At 47.0% G+C, this 18,515-nt stretch overlaps 1 protein-coding gene across 1 annotated transcript in view; it reads right to left on the bottom strand.

Moving 5' to 3' along the window:
- DDX27 (DEAD-box helicase 27) overlaps positions 1–18,515 on the bottom strand; it is a 1,027,557-nt gene that overhangs the window by 228,947 nt on the left and 780,095 nt on the right. Inside the window, exon 14 of the mRNA XM_069651193.1 lies at positions 396–573. Within this exon, the coding sequence (XP_069507294.1) occupies positions 396–573 (178 nt within the window). The remainder of the gene's footprint in view (positions 1–395; positions 574–18,515) is intronic.

Raw genomic sequence — 18,515 nt, 5'->3', positions numbered from 1 at the left:
CTGAAATGACCAAAAAAGGCCTTGGCACTGGGGGGGTGGACCCATGGCAGTTAAAAGCTTAAGGAAAAGTGTAAATAGTAAAGTGAGGAACGATGCATTTAAACTAGTAACTATATACCATGCTGTTAAGATGGATTTCTAAATGTACTGACACCTTTTGATACTGTTCTTTACGTAAAGACAACTTAGAACACTGAAAAAAATGGCAGTTTGATTTATTTTCGAGATATCCAGAGACACATTCTGTTTTTAATCACACAAGTACACTATCAATCAATACATAATAAGATTAGATATTGTTTAACTAGCTGTGCTTGGCCACAATCAGGTGTCAAAATAGGACTTCATTAGATAAGACTGGCAACACATAGTATGCTTGTTTTCCACATTCTTACCTTGCGGGAGGATTCTGGCCTTCACTGGAGCTTGAGCCTTCTTAACAATTTCCTTCAGCATTTTTCTCTCCTCTTCTCCCACCAGAGACACAGAGCGGCCAGCCCTCCCTGCTCTTGCTGTGCGTCCCACACGGTGTACATAGTGTTTAACTGTGTTGGGCATTGTAAAGTTTATCACCTAGAGGGAAGATCAATATTTTGACTTTGAAATGCAAGTACTAAATACATTACGCGGCTGGTTAGTCTTCCCATTTTCAAACCGAAAACATGGTAATCTATCAACAACTTTTGTGATCTCAAACTTTCTGCAGAAAACAGTCTATCACAAGACATTTAAATTCTGATGTTTCCCCTATAATCGTTCTCAGCAGAGATGTAGGTAGTTCCACACGTCATCCATCCGATCAGAAAGAACTGCAAAGGGGATGTTTTAGGACAGTTTTTCTGAAGTCCAACTAAGGGCTTCCAGACTGTCTCCGCAATTCAAGAATGGTGTACCGCCAATGATCTCTGCCTTAATTTTTTTTATTTTATTTTTTTATTGTGCAGTAGCCAAAATTGACTTTTAGCACATTTAGACTATAGTGTACATACAAAATTAGAAAGATAAAATTAAACAGTCAATGTACATACTCCGATTACAAAAATTCCAATAAAACAAGATCACTAAGAACAGAGTAAAAATAAAAATATTTAAAAGAACAAAAAAGACCAGAAAGAGAAAATCAAAAAAAAAAGCAACCAAATCTCACATCAAGTACATTTTACCCAGATAAAAGGGGTGGGAGGCTCTAGATATCCTCCCTTATCAACTCTTCCCAAGTGTCTCAATCTCTTATCAACTAATTCCTTTAGGGCTCTGCCCACCTCTACCGAGAGAACCATCTCGTTACCAGAGGATAGTCTCGCCCAAAATGCATCAGTATTCAACCAGGATTCATCATGAGCAAATCTGCAACATCTCCTGACCCTCATACTCCATGTCCCAAAGCATTTAGACAGTAGGTGTCTAGTAGTCTGAACTTCATTACTATGACACCTATAACAATTTGGCAAAATCTCCCCTTCCTTATCTCTAGTAGCTAGTATTTCTAGAGTCGGAAGTAGATTTAAATGAAATCTCAAACAAGAAGATCTGAACCGTGGGTTAGGAGACTTTTTTAAATAGGCAGGTACAAAAGTCGTTTATCCACCACTGTCAAGGAAGCAGATCTTTTAGATTTCCTCATATTATGGATCGTGCTTACCCAGTCACCCAATGTCATCTTTTCTTTCACCTTTAGTGAATTCTGAAGGAGCAATTCAATCCCACATTCGCATCTAGACAATATTTCCGAGCATTTTTAGCTAAATCTGCACAAAAACCCATTCTTCCCTGATTGTAACTCAAGAGCCACTTCCTCAAAAAAGCAAATTCTTTGGTGGATCTAGAATTAATCTATAAAGTGACATCCACTTCCATTCCATCCATGATCTAAATGATGAAGACCAAGTTCATATTTTAGGCATGCTATGGGTACACAATCCGGCAGGCCCAAAGTTCGTTTCCACAACCTAGCTTCTATTGTGTCCCATTCTAAGTCCATGGCTATAGAGTTGTAATCCAGACCATACAGGACTACTGGAACCACCTTACCTATATAGAATCTCAGAAGGGGAAGGATGGAAAATGTACCGAACTTGGATTTGATTTTTTTAATTTGGGCACCCAGTTTCACTACCTTTAGGTCAATGGATATCAACAAGCTGTTCTTTGTTGGAAAGGATCTTAGAGTGGCTCACAAGTAGGTTAATTCTGAGATCTATCGATAGCTTAATGCCAGTAAGGTAGATCCTCATCGGGACACCTGCTCCCTCCTTTCCTCTCCCTCTCTGGCCGCTCCCCCTGAGCCCTCTTCCTGCTCCTTCCTCTGAGGCTAAGAATCTTGGAGTCATCTTTAACTCCTCCCTCTCTCCTCACATCTCTGACATCTCCAAGAAGTCACAATATTAGCTGCACCTCCTCTGAGGTATTCTGCCTTTTCTCACCTTCCCCCAGCAGCTCACCGTCTCCAGAGCCCTGGTCCTCTCTAGGCTGGAATATTGCAACAGCCTCTTTCTAAATTTGCATGCCTCTACTCTTCGACCTTTACAACTTATCCATTACAGGACTGCAAGACTTGTCCTTGGCCTCAAGCCCAAGGATCGTACCTCTCCAGCTCTGAAACCTCTCCACTGGCTCCCTGTGGCTGCAAGGATCAAGCTCAAGACCATCTGCATTGTCCACAAGGCATTCTGGAAACTCGGACCGCACTATCTACAACTTTCTCTTCCTAAACATCTTCCTTCTCGAGCCCTCAGCTCATCCACCTCCAACTCTGAGGGTCAAACGCTTCTCCAAGCAGAGAGTAGGGGGTAGATCTCTTTCCTCTGGTGGGGTCTCCCTCTGGAACAGCCTCCCTGCCTCTCTCAAACTTGAGCAGAACCAATTCCAGCAGCAACTCAAGACCTTCCTTTTTGCTCTCCCTTGCTGATGTCCCCGACCGCTGTGCACACTGGTCACCTGGCCACCCACTGAAACCCTGCATGTCCAGTTGCCCTTGCACTGCCTCCGGGCTCCCCCAGCACTTAAGTATCTATCTGCAACCCTACAGTCCCTTGTCTCTCTGCACTTATGAGCCACCCTCCGGCAGAACTTATTAAGTTACCACCAATTCGCCCTCCCCCGACCCCATGGCACTTCTCCCTCCCAACCCCATCGCCTCCCCCCTCCCCCAAGGGACTTTGCACCCTCCCTCCTGCCTGCACTTGCGCAATCTGAATGACAAAAGGCCTAGTAAGATTGGTTTGTCGTCCTTCTACCCCACCCCCCATGTCTTGTCATGCCTAGAAACACTTGTGTACAGGCGCATTATAAATGACTTATATCATATATCACTTAGATAGACCAACACTGTTACAACTATCTACCTTGCAACATATAGAACTTTCTTCTGTTTGGAATGGATACAATTACAATACCACTATAACTTTTAAGAATCCAGTTCAGGGATAGTAAAATAACTCCTATACTTTTCAGAGGGGCAATCAGTTATTCAGGGTTAGATATGAACACTTAAGTATTTTAGAAGTGCACTAAAGCAATTCAAGGTAAGCACAACTCAATGTTACACTTTAAGAATGGCAGCAGCTATTCAAGGTGAGTAATACCTTATTCATATATAAACGTATAACTCGCTGAGACCACTATGGGGTGCGGAGCAAGATGTCCGTGTAAGAACTGAGCTCTGCGCCCTGTTGAGCTTTATGGCATTTTTTCACCCCTTCCAGTGAGAGTGCCCCTGTGAGTGCCGGTGGGGAGAGCAGCACCCTGTTCAGAACGCTGTCAAACTTTGAGGCCGGGGAAGAAGCGAGTGCAGCTGCAGGCATCAGGCCGGGAGTCCCAGGCAGGCAGGAGCAGCAGTGATGGGAGAGCGCAGCAGAGGCGAGGCAGCCTGGGGTAGTGGAAGTGATAATACGACCCCCAAAATGGCTGCGACGGTGTGTGCTGGGCAGGCGTTGGAGTTCTGGAGGAGGCCGGAGACAGCACATGTGGAGGCAGCCGGAGCCTCAGTGGCAGACAGCGGGGCAATGCGCTGATCCAACCCGGTATAACGGGGACAGCTGGATTGTGGCAGGCTGTTAGGGAGAATTCTCAGAAATGTGCTAATTCCTCTCTACTTTAGAGACCCCCAGCTCTTTTGCTGTACTCTAGGACTTTTTCATTTTTACCTGGAGAGAGAGACTCTTTTTTCAAACTCATTTATTTTAATGTGATCTAACTCTGTTTCTTTTGGTTTTTGGAGTCCGACAAACTCCATAGGCATCTTTTTACATTGTGTCACACAGCACCTTCAGTGCAGTGACACAGGGTAGGCTTTCAGATTTCCCCAAAGTTTTAACTACCTTTCTCTTGGATAACTACTGTTTCTAAGAGCAGTAAAGTGAAATAGACTTTACTTACACTTTTAAAATTTCTAGACCCAGCACACACCATCTTACCATAGGGTGCTGGAGGGGTTACATAGTATCCCCTTTGTCTAGCTTCTCATGTAGCATTTTTATGTTACTCTTTCCTCGATGAATGGCTGGTGGCAGTGGTTTACTTTTTACTACCGTGGTGTGTCTTTGCCGCGGGCTACGTTCGCAGCTGCAGTAAAGCACCCTTGTGTGCCCTTTTTGTCAAAATGGCCCCGGTCTTCTTTTTTCGCCATTTCTTTGTGGAAAGGTCCTTCTTGAGATTTACTCTGCACGCCAAACCAGGTTTGGTCCCTTTGTTAGTTTTGTCTCTGGCTCTAGGGTGCCTGGTGGGGGCAGGAAGTGAGGGAAGTGCCTTCACTTCCCTGTGCCTAGTCTCCTAGGAGACAAGAATGCACTCCTAGTTGATTGGCCGGTTGGCTGTCCGGCAAGGACAGCCACCCTGCTGGGTGATTGATAACCAGGCTGGAATGAATGGGAGAAATCTGCATAAAAGGCGAGGCTTTTTGGCTTGGAAGGCAGAGTCGACCACTGGACAAAGGAACCCGAAGAAGAACTTGAAGAAGACGCCTGCTGCAACTCCTGGACTGTTGGTTTGCCCAGTGAAGCCCTGCTCCTGTGCTGAAACTCCAAATCTGTTTCGACAGAGAAGCCCCTGCAAGGACGACCAATCAACTCCAAAGTAAGCCACCTGGACATCCTTCTCTGAGCTGGTTGAATTTCCAGAGTGCTGTTGGAAACCAAAACACCAGGGAGAGGAACACCAGTTTGTGTGCGTTGCTTTTAAATTGGCCAAAAGCTCGAGAAAGATCCTTTGGACTCCCACGAAGCAGGGCTGACCGAGCCTGAGCCCCCTCAGAGTGTGGGAGCCCAGATGCAAGGAAGCCCACCTCGACAGCCAAGAACCACAGTGTTGCTGATTGCGGTAAACGCAAGGAGCTGAAACACCGAAAGTGCCACTTGTTTGAAGTTTGCCGATTGCCATCGGTGAAAGTCCCGTTGTAGTGCAGGAGTCCCTAGAAGTCCTCCCTCTTGTCCCCACGACTGAGGCCCAGGAACACCAGGTTCTGCAGAGCTGCACAGGAACAGAAGTAATCTGCTGCATTTTTCTTCAACCTAAAAGGTATTGTAAAGTCTGAGAGAACTTACCTCTGTGTGTAGATTTGTTTCTATTTCACAAGTCTCCCGGCTTGTGGCCCTACATTTGATTCATCTTTTTCACTAAAGACTTATAAAAACATTGTGCAAAGCCTTTTACTCACCTGCAAGAAGTGCTTTAACTACATAGACTTTTGCCCATTGACATTGGCTTGGCCTGGTTCCTTGAATTAGTCTTCTCTCTGTTATACATTGGGGGGTCCAAAAGTATTTGGCAGCTTTAAGAATATTTGTGATTCTTGCTTGTTCTAATACTCTTTCTTTTGACACTCTCAAAGCCTACTCTGAATGTAACAGTAATACATTAATGTCCACAGTGTCCTAGATATTTAAGTCATCCGAGGGTGTAGGAAGTGTGTGTGCCATCCCCAATGGGTCTTAACTAATTCTGAGAAACCTAAGAGTGGGTATTTCTGAAGTGTGTTTAAGTGTTGCTTTTATATTGCTCCCGTCTGAAGGCTTGTGTAAATGACTGGTAAATAAATTAATAATTGTTTTATCAAGAAACCTTGAGTATCCGTGTTTGTTTGAATACTTGTCACTGTGAATCTCTGTGTAACTCCACTACTGCTCACATTAACCCCTCCTGAGATAAGCCTGGATTCTAGGCCACATACCAACCTGTGTAGTTCAGATTTATACCAAAGGTTGGGTCCTATTGCCAGGAGGCTGAGCTTGCTGTAGTGCACCCTAAGGGTACTACCCCAAATCTGTACTCAACACAGGCACAGTGAGAGAAGGGAGAGTGCCTGTCTCTGATGAAGAGGATGCACCTGCTGGGTGTCGGCGAGGCCTGGAAGGCTGTGGAGGGGGTGGCAGGACATGAAATAGATTGGCAACAGCCGTGTGAGATCCTGTGGACCTGCAGATAGTGTTCTGCCTTGATCCATGTGGAGGTGAAGAGGCTCAAGCGCCGTTTGTGGAGTGGTGAGGATTCTGGGAGTGTTTTGGGAGGTCACACAATACTGTATTTCATGAGGCCTGAAGGTGGGGAACTGGCCTGGATCACAGGCTGGGCTCGCAATTGGAGGTGTGCTTGTGCCCTATGATAGGGTGTCACTCCTGCAGGTTTCACAATATCTGAGCTGGGGGGACCTGGAACCTGGAAGTGACCGAGACAGCGCTGCTTCTGTCTGGTGCACATGGGAGGTTGGCAGCAACATGGCAGAGCAGCAGGAAGCCACTGGGGTGGGGGGGGGGGGGCGGGGTTGAGAGGGGCGGGGGTGGGTTCCACATACATGATATAGATGGTGGGCAGCAGTACAGGGGAAACCCCTCTCGTCCCGGAGCCCGCTATTGATGGCAGTGGTGGTACTTTGCTGGAGGCTACTGGGCTGCGTGCTAGCTACAGGGGTTCCACTTTCGAAACTGATCAGGTTGCAGAGTTTGCCTCCCCCTCCTTCTATTGGAGTTTTACACATGCAGGATAATGCTGCAGGGGGTCCATGGTGGCCGGCGGCTTGGGAACGCTGTAAAAGGACATTCAAACAATCCTATTGAAGCTCAAGGAATTCAGGGCGGAAGTGCAAACTTCTTGGTGGAAGAGCAGGTGGAAACCCTGGAGCACAACCAAAGAGCAGTGGATATGTCAGAGGTGGGTTTGGAGGTGCAGGTCAAAAAGCTCAAAGCGAGGGAAAGAGGCGAAGAGCAAATTGGCCAATGTAGAGAACAGAGAAAGGAGGAATAATGCAAGGATATGGGGTCTCTCGAGTAAATAAGCAGTCTTGTCTAAGGAAGTGGAGCTCCTGCTGGGTCGAGTGCTGAAGAAACGTATGGGTGAGACATTTGATCGGGAGATTAGTTTCGACAGGTTCCACAGAGGAGCAGGTGCAGCTAACGGACCCCAGTCGGTGGTGGCTAAATGTCAGTACTAGAGAGACAAGCAAGACATTTTGCTGAAAGCACATGCAGTGGGAGAAATAGAATGGGAAGGCGCCTCAGTGCAGATATTCCAGAACCTAATGACTGGAACAAAGAAGGAAATACAGGCCCCTGATGAAATGGCTTCAGGAGGAATAAGTATGATACCAGTGGCGGTTTCCCTTTGCCCTATCTTTTGAATACAATGGAGAAAAATCGGAGCATGAGCAGAGGGGTAGGGGGACCCAGCTTCTGGCAGAACTGCAGAAAGATGGAATGACCAAGGCCAGCACAAGTTACAGGAACGTTCAACAGTGAGTTTGCACAACCAAAGGGCCGTAAGAAAGACTCTGCTGCGAGCAAATCCGGCAAACTCCAAGAGTTGCAATCGAAGGCTACTGGTTGAGGGTGCACTACTGCAACACAATGTTATTTACTCTAAGGGTGAGGGGTGGAACTGTTGTAACAGTTTATAAGTGAGTAGGACATGGGGGAGCAGTCTGCCCTGTCCTAGTGTCCCAGGCATTCTAAGGCATCTCAGGGAGGCCGGGCATGGGTCCTCTGCCAGGTGCAACCACCCGAGGATGTTGAATGCGTTGTTTGAGTTGTGAGGGGGAGAGGGGAATGATGGGGATTACATACATAACAGTATCACAGCTACAGGGGGAGCTAGCATGACCATGGGTGGGGTCTAGAGATGGCATTGGTGGTTTGAGAATGACTAATTTGAAGGTAGCTACACTGAATGTGAAAGGACTGACCTCCCGGATCAAGAGGTCCCTTTTATGGAGAATATGATCTGTAAAACCCACTTAGTGGTATTCCTACAGGAAACCCATTACAGACAGGGAAGGGAACAAGCTTTGAAGGGGATGGGAATAGGGCACATGTACTGGGTTTATCATAAAACAAGTAAGGAGGGGGTGGGAATTGTACTTTTGCGCTCTATGCAACTGTGGGAGGTGCAGGTCAGGTGGGGATTTGGGGGTCAATTTGAGGCAATTAAGGGCCTCTTGAAGGGGAGAATGCTCACTTTAGCGTCACTTATGCTCCTAATGCGAACCAGCTGGCTTTTCTCCAGTGGGTCTTTCTGGTATTGGAAGAGCAGGGTGAATGATCGATGATGGTGGGAAGGGATTTTTTTTTATCCAGATTGCAGACCCTGCAGTGGATTGGTCAGCCCGGGGAGATGGAGTTAAAACAAAGGGAAGAGAACATGAGGCATTTGCCCAGCTGCTGCAGGACCATTTTTGTGTTGATGTATGGCGGTCTAAGCTCCCTCAGGCCGGGGTGGGGTTTACACTTTCTTCTCCCCACATCAGGCCTACACCAGGATCGATTTACTGCTCATTCCACAGGAGACGGGGACGCATAGGGTGGAAGCAGTGAGCTGGTCAGACCACAAGATGGTCACAGCGGAATGGTGGGCAGAGGACGGGAGGACCGTGATGCTCAGATGGCGCTGTAATGACAGTCTCCTGAGGGAGACTAGTGATTAATCATATACCAATTAATGTGTGGCCTCAAAATATCTTTTTCTGGAGTGGTCCTCATAGTATACGTGGACTGCTACTCGTGATGGGCAGAAGATCCGTGGACCCTACTCCTAAGGATAGCAGTCCACGTATACTATGAGGACCACTCCAGAAAAAAAGATATTCTGAGGCCACACATTAATTGGTATATGATTAATCACTAGTCTCCACGCTAAAAAAGTGGACCCACGAAGTGTTCTTGTGTGTTAAAAACATACCTAAAATTAACACTTCAGGTTAAACTACAAAGTAAAACGGTTTCCCTGAGTGTTTTTCGGAGTCTCCTGAGGGACCCAGTATTTCGTGATTTTCTGAGATAAGAAATTGTTCACTATTTTGAGACCAATGCCACGGGAGAGATGCACTTGATAAACTTGTGGGATGCAGCCAAGGCAACTATACCATGTCTACTCATAGCGGAAGGAGCCTGGAAAATAAGTGAAAGGATCCTAGTGGAGGGGCGACTCAGGGAGGAGATGAGGGGTATGTGGGCAAAGCCAACGAAACCAGGTGCTGATCGTGCCACAGTGCTAGGGGTAATGAGGGATAACGGACAGGAACTGCACTCCCTCCTGATAGGGAAAGTTCTGAAGAAAATGCACTACGCTTGGCAGCGATTCTATGAGATGAGGGAGCGTCTAGGTAGTCTTCTGGCAAATAGGGTTCGCGAGCAACTATTGGAGAGTAGATCCAATACGAGATGCCAGTGGACACCCGATTAGTGCTCCAGGGAATATTCCTGATTGTTTTGCGGAGTATTGTGAGAAGCTTTATGCTCAACCCCGATGGGAAGGGAGAGTGAGATGGGAACTATTTGGAGGGGCTTCCTATCCCACGACTGACTGCAGAAGAGAGGGCCCTGCTGGAGGTCAGACATCACAGGGGAAGAAGTACTCTATGCTATAAACCAAGGCACTGGGGGAGGATGGTACACTTCTGATTTCAACTAACAGTTTCAAGAGATTCTGGTGGGCAAGGGTTTTTAATTCAATCAAGCAGATGATATCCCGCTTACCTTTCTGGACACATTGATAGCAGTTATTCCCAAACCTGGTAAAGGCTGTAGGCACTGCGTGTCCTATAGACCTATCTCATTGCTAATTGTGGACACTAAAATATTTGCAAGAATACTGGTCACAAGGCTGGAGGTTTGCTTCCCCAGCTTGATTCACCCTGACCAAACAGGGTTTATTTGTGCTAGGCAAGGTTCAGACAACTTGCGAATCCCTCCATAACTTGAATGCGCCGGTAGTAAAGCAAAGTGCCCTGCTCCTTTCCCTGGACACAGAAAAAGGCATTTGATCGTGTCAACTGGACCTTTATGAGGGGGATGTTGGTGAAAATGGGTATGGGGCACGCTGGCTGGATGGATCTCAGCCCTGCACTCCTTCCAGGGAGCTAGGGCAATGGTCAATGGGGGACTGTCCGGGCAGCTGCAGTTAGGTAGAGGTACCAAGCGGGGCTGCCCTCAATCACCCCAGCTAAGTGCATTGGTGATGGAGCTGTGGGTGATTGGGCTGCGAGGCAAGGAAGAAATCACAGGTGTGGACATGGGTGGGCAGTCCTATAAAGTGAACCTCTTCGCGGATGACGCCTTCCTCTACCGCACTAATCTGTGCACTTTGGTTCCTGCTTTGCTTGGGCGACTGGAGAAGTATGAGGCTCTGTCAGGGTTCAAGGTTAATTTGGATAAAGCTATGGCATTCCTAGCTGGGAATTGGAGTCGGGAGGATAAGGATTTAATGAGATATGGGATTCAAGGTACAGTGGGAGGGGTTCCGGCACCTAGAGATTGAAATCTCAGGGGACAACGAAGAGTTGTTCGAGAGGAATTATCTCCCACTCTGAGAAGGGATACAGTTGTACCCGAGGCGCTGGGGAAAGCTCATTCTATAACGGATGGCCCGTCTAAATTGTGTCAAGATGACGATCCTCCCCAAGTTGTTGTTTTTATTTCAGATGCTCCCAACGGTGGTCCCCACCCCCTTTTTAGCAAATATTCTGAAGGCTCGCTTTGGCTTTTTGTGGACAAGACCGAAACCCAAGGTGGCTAACAAAACACTGGTCCTACTGAAAAATGGAGCGAGTGGTGGGATTCCCAGATTTTGAGGAATACTTCAAGGCGGTGCAACTGAGAATCATGGTAGACCATAGTTGGGTGTTGACGCATCCTATACTTGAAGTATTCTGGTCACTATGGGGAGAAAACAGCACCACGCAATGGCTCTCGACAAGGCCCTCGCCCCTTAGTTGTATATGGGCGCCGCGGTACGAGGCAGGCCTATCTAGAGCGGGGCAGATTTAAAAAAAAAATGTTTTATCTTTTTATAATGCACCAGAGCCCGCAGGCATGAGTGCGCATAAAGATTTGCTAGGCAAACAAATCAGGGGATAGAAAATATTTGCTTTATTTAAACAGTATTGTCTTCAGGCGTTTCCTAAAGATATGTAGGTCTGGAATGTTCCTCAATTCCACAGGCGGCTTATTTCATGTAGCAGCTCCCAGTGCTGGGAAAGAGCGGCCACTACCCTAGCTCTTAATACAGGGACAGCACAGGAGCAGGGTGTCACTTGACCTAGTAGTTCTTTCAGATGGTTTCAGTTGGATACTGTCCCGGAGGTATATCAGGGCTGGGCCATTTAAGCATTTGTGAGTGATGATGCTAATTTTAAAATTGATCGTCACATCAACGGCCAGCCAATGGAGGTCTCTTCTGTGTTCATTAACAGGAGCCCCTCTTGGGATACTTTTAACAATACAGATTGCATCATTTTGCAATAGTCTAGTCTTGGCATAAGTACTGTCCTCGTTAACGTGATGCAGTTGGCTTGAGAAAGAAAATACTTAATTAACCTAAGTAGCCTAAGATGGCATTGTGCTTTCTTTACAATACTGCTGGTGTGGGCTTCTGAACCCAACAAAGATTCAATTATAATACCCAGTGTTTTGACTTCTGTAGAGGTATGGATCATGTGGTGTTCAATACGGAAACCTGCATATTCAGCATTCAACTTAGCTCTTGATTGAGCGGACCCAAATATAAGGAACTCGGTCTTGGATCCATTTATGCATAGTCATTTTCCGTCACCCATATCTTAATAGATTCTTAAACATGAGAAACCTCCTCGGAGTCCTTTATATAGCCCCCACGTAATTCCATGATGAGCTGGGTATCATCTGGGTAGTTGGTAAAGTGGATATCCAGCTCGTCTAGTAGCTCACACAACGGTCAAAAGAACACATTAAACAGTGCCGGGGACAAACGGGCCCCCTGTGGAACTCCCCAATCTATGTTCTGGCATGGAACCTTCCTTTCCCCAAAGGATTTTAGACATCCTATTGCTAAGAAATGAGTCCATCCATTTGATTAGTGTTTCTGAACAAATCCCTACCTCTCTAAGCCTTATTAAAAGACTGTGGTTCACCAAGTCGAAAGCTGCTGATAAGTCTAAATGCACCAGCAGCCCCAATTTACTGTTCCCCACTATCACCAGCATCCCTGTCAGGAGATCTATCAGGGCACTTTCAGTGCCATGGTGGGCTCTGAACCCTGATTGTTTTTCATGAAGTACTTTCTTAGTCTCTAGATATACCTGAAACTGCATAGCTGCCGTTTTATAAGTAATTTTAAGCAAACACGGCACGTTGGTGATGGGTCTCAAATTATGATCTTGCCCTAGCTTCTTCAACATTGGAGTAACCACCAACTTTTTGCAGCAATTGGGAACTTTACTGTATTCAAAGGTGGCAATGGTGAAACGTACTAAAAAAGGCTCAAGAATCTCTGCCTTTTCAAATATAATCTTAACTGGAAAGTTATCTCCTGGACACGTTATAAGCCTCATGGTCTTCAAAGTACGGATCATACCAGATGTATCTACTTTTTGAAAGATAAAGTCAGATCAAACAATGTTTCCGGTTCTTTCCCTTTCTAATTCCTTTTTTGTCACTTCAATTTTAGAACAGCTAACTGAAACGTTTGCTTGTGCTAACAGTATTTTAGTAGCAAAAGCTTTTTTAACTGCGGTACAGTCTTCTTTAGTAGAAACACATGGATTTAAATGGACTTTGGGCTTTTCCAGTCCTTTAAACATTTCAAAAAGGTTTTTTGTACTGTTGTTAGAATTCACTGTCTGGGTATCATAGTAATTTCACTTAGCCTCACAAATGTCTTTTATATACAGCTTATCCAGAGTTTTCCAAGAAGTTTTATTTTCTATGGTAGGATTTTTTGTCCATATTCTCTCTACTCTTTGTTTTTCCTGTTTGCGTGCTATGAGAGTTGATGAAAACCATTTTTGGTTATTTGTATATTCCCTAACCGTTTTCAATTTTAATGGAGCTGTACGATCTAATAGCTCAGTCAAGGCTATATTATATTTATATGCTAGGGATTTAGGTGTCTCATCGTTGGATGTAGATGTCATGAGTGTCTTCATGCAATATTCCAAATCATTATCCCCGATTTTCTTAAAATTTCTAGTCATGACCTTCTTTGGTATGACAATGCATTACTTACCGTAAAAGCATTTCTGATGGTTGTATCTGCTTAGATTCACATGCTTTGCATAGGTCCGACATCCAGTGGTCACTGCGGAGTATTGCATTTTTTTTTCGTAGTCGAAAAGGGACGTCGACAAGGCGTGTCTAAAATACTATCCCTATAGTGACGTGCGTTGTACCCACAATCCCTCACGGGTCGAGGTCCCTCTGTTTGTATTTTTCTGCCCTGAGGGAGCCTTCTAGACGTGAGTGAGTACAGAAAAGAGATATATAAAAGGAAGTCTATGTTCCTTCCATCCGAGCGGGGAGGAAGGGTGAGCGCATGTGAATCTAAGCAGATACAACCATCAGAAATGCTTTTACGGTAAGTAATGCATTGTCTTCTGATGTTTGTTAATCTGCTTAGAATTACATGCTGTGCATAGACTAGCGAGCAGTACCCGGAGTTGGCGATGGGTTATGAGAAGGAACAGTAGAGAAAAGATGTCTTAATACTGCCTGTCCCACCCGGGAGTCAGATCTCGAGTGTGCATCTAGACAGTAGTGTTTTGTAAAGGTGTGCACAGAACTCCAGGTAGCCGCTTTGCAGATGGACTCAAGGGGAACATTTGCAATGAATGCTATGGACGCCCCCGTGCCTCGAGTAGAGTGTGCTCTTGGCTTAAAGGGCAGTTCTCTCTTAGCAAGAGTATAGCAGAGAGTGATGCATTGAACAATCCATCTAGAAATAGTGGACTTTGAAACTGCATCCACTTCTCTTCCTGCTGCCACCGAGACGAAGAACGGATTAGTCTTCCTCAGTGGTCTGGTTCTTTCCATGTAGAACATGAGCGCTCTGCGCACATCTAGTGTGTGCAGAGTTTTTTCTCCCAAGTTGGAAGGATTTTGAAAGAACGTTGGCAGTTCTATAGACTGGTTTACGTGGAATTTTGAGATGAATTTCGGAGCAAACCTTGGGTGCGTGCGTAGAACCACCTTATCTCTGTGAACTGTAACGAAGGGGTCTAGAACAGAAAGAGCCTGTAGTTCACTTACTCTCCTGATGGAGGTGATAGCTATTAAAAAAGCAGTCTTAAGAGTGAGGTCTTTAAGATATGCTTTGTGCATGGGTTCGAAAGGTGAGCCCATGAGTCTGGTAAGTACCACGTTAAGATCCCATCCGGGAGCTGGGTCAGCTATTGGGGGGTGTATTCTCTTTACTCCCTCCATGAAGGCCTTTATAACAGGGATCTTCCACCACGACACCTTGAGTTGTGAAGTGGTGTATGCAGAAAGTGCCGCTAGGTGGACTTTAATGGAATTGAACACTAGACCTGAATCCAATAAGTGGGTCAGGTATAGAACAATATGTGTGGGAGAGCAGTCAATCGGGTTGATGCTTTTTCCTCTGCACCAGACGACAAATCTCTTCCACTTGCTAGAATAGCAGTGGCGAGTGTTAGGTTTTCTGGCTTCTCTGAGGATGTCCATGCATCTCTGCGGGAGCTGTAGATGTCCGAATTCTATGATCTCAGGAGCCAAGCTGCTAAGTTCATGTTCTGGGGGCATGGATGCAGAGTCCTGCCCTTGTCTTGTGACAGCATGTTGTACAGGAAGGGAGTTTCACTGGGGGAGATAGAGACATCTCCATCAAGTGAGCGAACCATGGCTGTCGGGCCCACATTGGGGCCACCAGTATCATGGTCACTTGTTCCTGGTGCATCTTGTGCACCACCTTGTTGAGAAGGGGAGTCGGGGGGAAAAGCGTAAACAAATTTCCCTGACCATTGCATCGACAGACCGTTCCCCTTGGATTGGTTCTGGGGGTACCTGGAGGCGTAACTTAGGCATTGTGAGTTCTCCAGGGTTGCGAACAGGTCTATTTCTGGGAATCCCCATTGTGTGAAGACGTCGAAGACGATGTCTTCGTGCAGTCGCCATTCGTACTCTTCGGGCAGGGGGAAATCTCTGCTGAGTTTGTCTGCCAGCAGATTGAGTTCCCCTGGTACATGCTGTGACAGTAGGAACATGTTTTGTTTGAGAGCCCACTTCCATATATTTTGGGCCAGTTTGGACAGTCCTGGAGAGTGGGTGCCCCCCTGCTTGTTGATGTAGTACATGGCTGTGGTGCTGTCTGTAAGGACCAACACAGTCTTGCCTTGTAGGTGTTCCTGGAAGGCTTTTAGCGCCTTGAACACAGCTAGTAGCTCCAGTAGATTTATGTGTTTGGATGCTACGTTCGGAGTCCAAACTCAGTGAGCAGTCTGATGGGATAGGTGAGCCCCCCATCCTGTGAGGGATGCGTCTGTGGTCAGAGTGGCTTCCGCCGCGGGTGTGGCAAAAGGTTTCCCTCTTTCCTTTGTCCACCACCGTAGCGAGAGAACCAAGGCCTGCGAGACCACCACTAGATCGTCCCATAGTCCGCTGGCCTGACACCACTGGCTGCTGAGCCACTCTTGCATAGGGCGCATGCTCCGGCGCGCGTGAGGTACCAAATAAATACACGACGCCATCATGCCTAGCAAGCGCATTGCTTTGCTAGGCATGATGGCGTCGTGTATTTATTTACCGTCACCTCTCGACCGGTCACATATTGAGGGATCTGAAACAGCATGTTTTGGACCCTCTCGTTGGAGGGGAAGACGAGGCCGTCCTTTGTTTGAATTAGAGCTCCTAGGAATTATTTGACTTGGCTGGGGTCTAGGCTGTACTTCTTTTCGTTGATGGAGAAGCCCAACTGGAACAAAAGGTCTACAGTCTTTTGGGTATTGGAGAAGCATGTTTCGTAAGAATCCCCTGTTATGAGCCAGTCGTCGAGGTAAGGGTAAACTGGGATGGACAACCTGCGCAGGTGGGCCGCTGCCACTGCCTGTACCTTCGTGAATACCCTTGGTGCTGATGCTATGCCGAAGGGTAGCACTCTGAACTGGTAGTGTTTGCCCTCTATCATGAACCTGAGGTATCTTCTGTGCGCTGGCAACATTAAAATATGAAAGTATGCATCTTTCATGTCCAATGTTGTCATGTAATCTCCCTGTGATAGCAGTGGGATCACTTCCTGTAAGGTCACCATACGAAACTTCTGGGGTTTGATAAACTTGTTCGCTGGGTGCAGATCTAATACAGGGCGCATGGTTAGATCTTTCTTGGGTACAAGGAAGTACCTGAATAAATACCTTCCGTTACCGGAGATAGAGGCACGACCTCTATGGCTCCTTTTTCCAGCAGTTGTTGTACTTCTTGGAGAAGGATGGCAAGGTGTTCCGATGTCATGCGTCGTCCCCTCTGGGGTCTGTATGTTGGGGAACTGTTGAATTCGATGCAGTATCCGTGGGCTACGGTGGAAAGTACCCAGCGGTCTGACGTTATTCCCTCCTATGCTGGAAGAAAGGATGTTATCCGGCCCCGACCGGTGTTGCATGGGAGGGGACGCGAATCTTCGCGTCACTTGGTGTTATTGGGGGCCTCTGGGGGTGGACCCCCGACCTCTCCCTTTGCCCCGGCGCTGGCCTCTTTGGCTGTACTGCCCACTATTGGTCTGGTAACTGGTGGCAGGGTACTGTTGCTGCTTATTCTGCTGTTGGCGTTGGCCACGAAAAAAGTGTTTGTTGCCGTAGCCGCGTCTGGTAGTGGGCTTAGAGATCTGGTCAAGAGTTTTGATAGTATCGAACTCTTTTTTAGCCATCTCCAGAGCCTCATCCACCGCTTTCCCGAAGAGGTTTGAGTCTTCAACAGGTTTATTTATTAAAGACGCCTGTGTCTCCGGTTTGAACCCTGAGTTGCGCAGCCATACATGGCGTTTTGGGAGTATTCCCTGAACCAGGGAACGTCCCGCTGTCTCAGCAGCATCCAGAGAGTTTTTTACAATACTCTGGTTGATCTGGGTTCCTTCGCCAATAGTTGATAGTAGGCGTGTACGTAGTGGTTCCGGCGCTTCTTCGGCGTCTTTGCGCAGTTTAGCCCACTGCGCGTCCGCGTAGCTAGCTAGCAAAGAATTGTTGTTCGCAATTCTTGCCGAAAAGGCAGCCGAGGATGTGACTCTCTTTGCAAGGGCATATAACCTCTTGCCCTCCTTGTCAGGTGGTGCCCTCGCTGGTGGACAGCGGCACCCCTGCCCTCTTCCTTGTATTAGTTACTACAAGGGAATCCGGAATGGAATGTCCCCTGATGTACAGCGGGTCTGAGGGTGAAGGAGTGAAAAGTTTTTCAATTCTTGGATTAACTCCTCTGATTAGTGCGGGTGTGGATAGCGAAGGGATGATTCTTCTCTTCACTGAAGCGAGGAGGGGAATGGTCTGGCTGACTGGGGGTTTCTCCTTAATTACTCTTTCCACAAAGTCTATTTCAGGAGAGATCTCCCCAGTGTCCAGTTCAAAATGTGCTGCTGCTCTGCGCAACAGGGCATTGAATGTGGGCTGATCGTCAATGGGAGACGTGTTTCTAACAGGTGAATTGTCAGGAGGATTTAGGCTCGGGACATCAGTGTCCGAATATACTGATGGGGATTGCCAGGGATGAGAAGGTCCTTCTTCTGGATTTCCTTCTCCTACCATGTCTGGGCTGTCTTCCAGACCTTCCTCCTGGTTCTGTCCCTCTTCATCGTCCACAAATTCATCCTCCTCCTCTAAGTATTGTTCCTCACCAGTGAGGTCATACACATTATGGAAGTCTGAGGCTGTGTCCTGCTGGGGATTGACTAGTCTCGGATATTTGGCTCTGGGGTCCTCCCGAGGCCCTTCTCTTGTTCTCTTGGGAGTGGGAGGGTTCTGGGTCTTCATAAACCTCTCCATTCTCTCCATGCAGAGATGGAGCCTTCCCATGGTTTCATGGGGTACCCCTGAGCGGTCTAGCGGGGGAAATTAGTGTCATCTAGCTGAAAACGGCTCGACCTCTCCCATAACGTTGAGGAAAGTGTCCCGTCGCCTTCCGAAAAGCCTTCCGGTGTGCTGGGGGTCCCCCCGACTGAAGGGGGTAGTCCCTGTCTTTCTTCGGGCTTTTTCGGCGTGTCTTTCGACCTCTGAGTAGCGCTCGACGTGTCTTTCGGCGTACGCTTCTGGGCGTCGGCTACAACGATCCTCGACAAGCTCT

This window comes from Ambystoma mexicanum, chromosome 3p, assembly GCF_040938575.1.
Source record: "Ambystoma mexicanum isolate Mex_15411 chromosome 3p, UKY_AmexF1_1, whole genome shotgun sequence".
Taxonomy (NCBI): domain Eukaryota; kingdom Metazoa; phylum Chordata; class Amphibia; order Caudata; family Ambystomatidae; genus Ambystoma; species Ambystoma mexicanum.
This window is presented reverse-complemented; position numbering and strand designations above follow the sequence as displayed.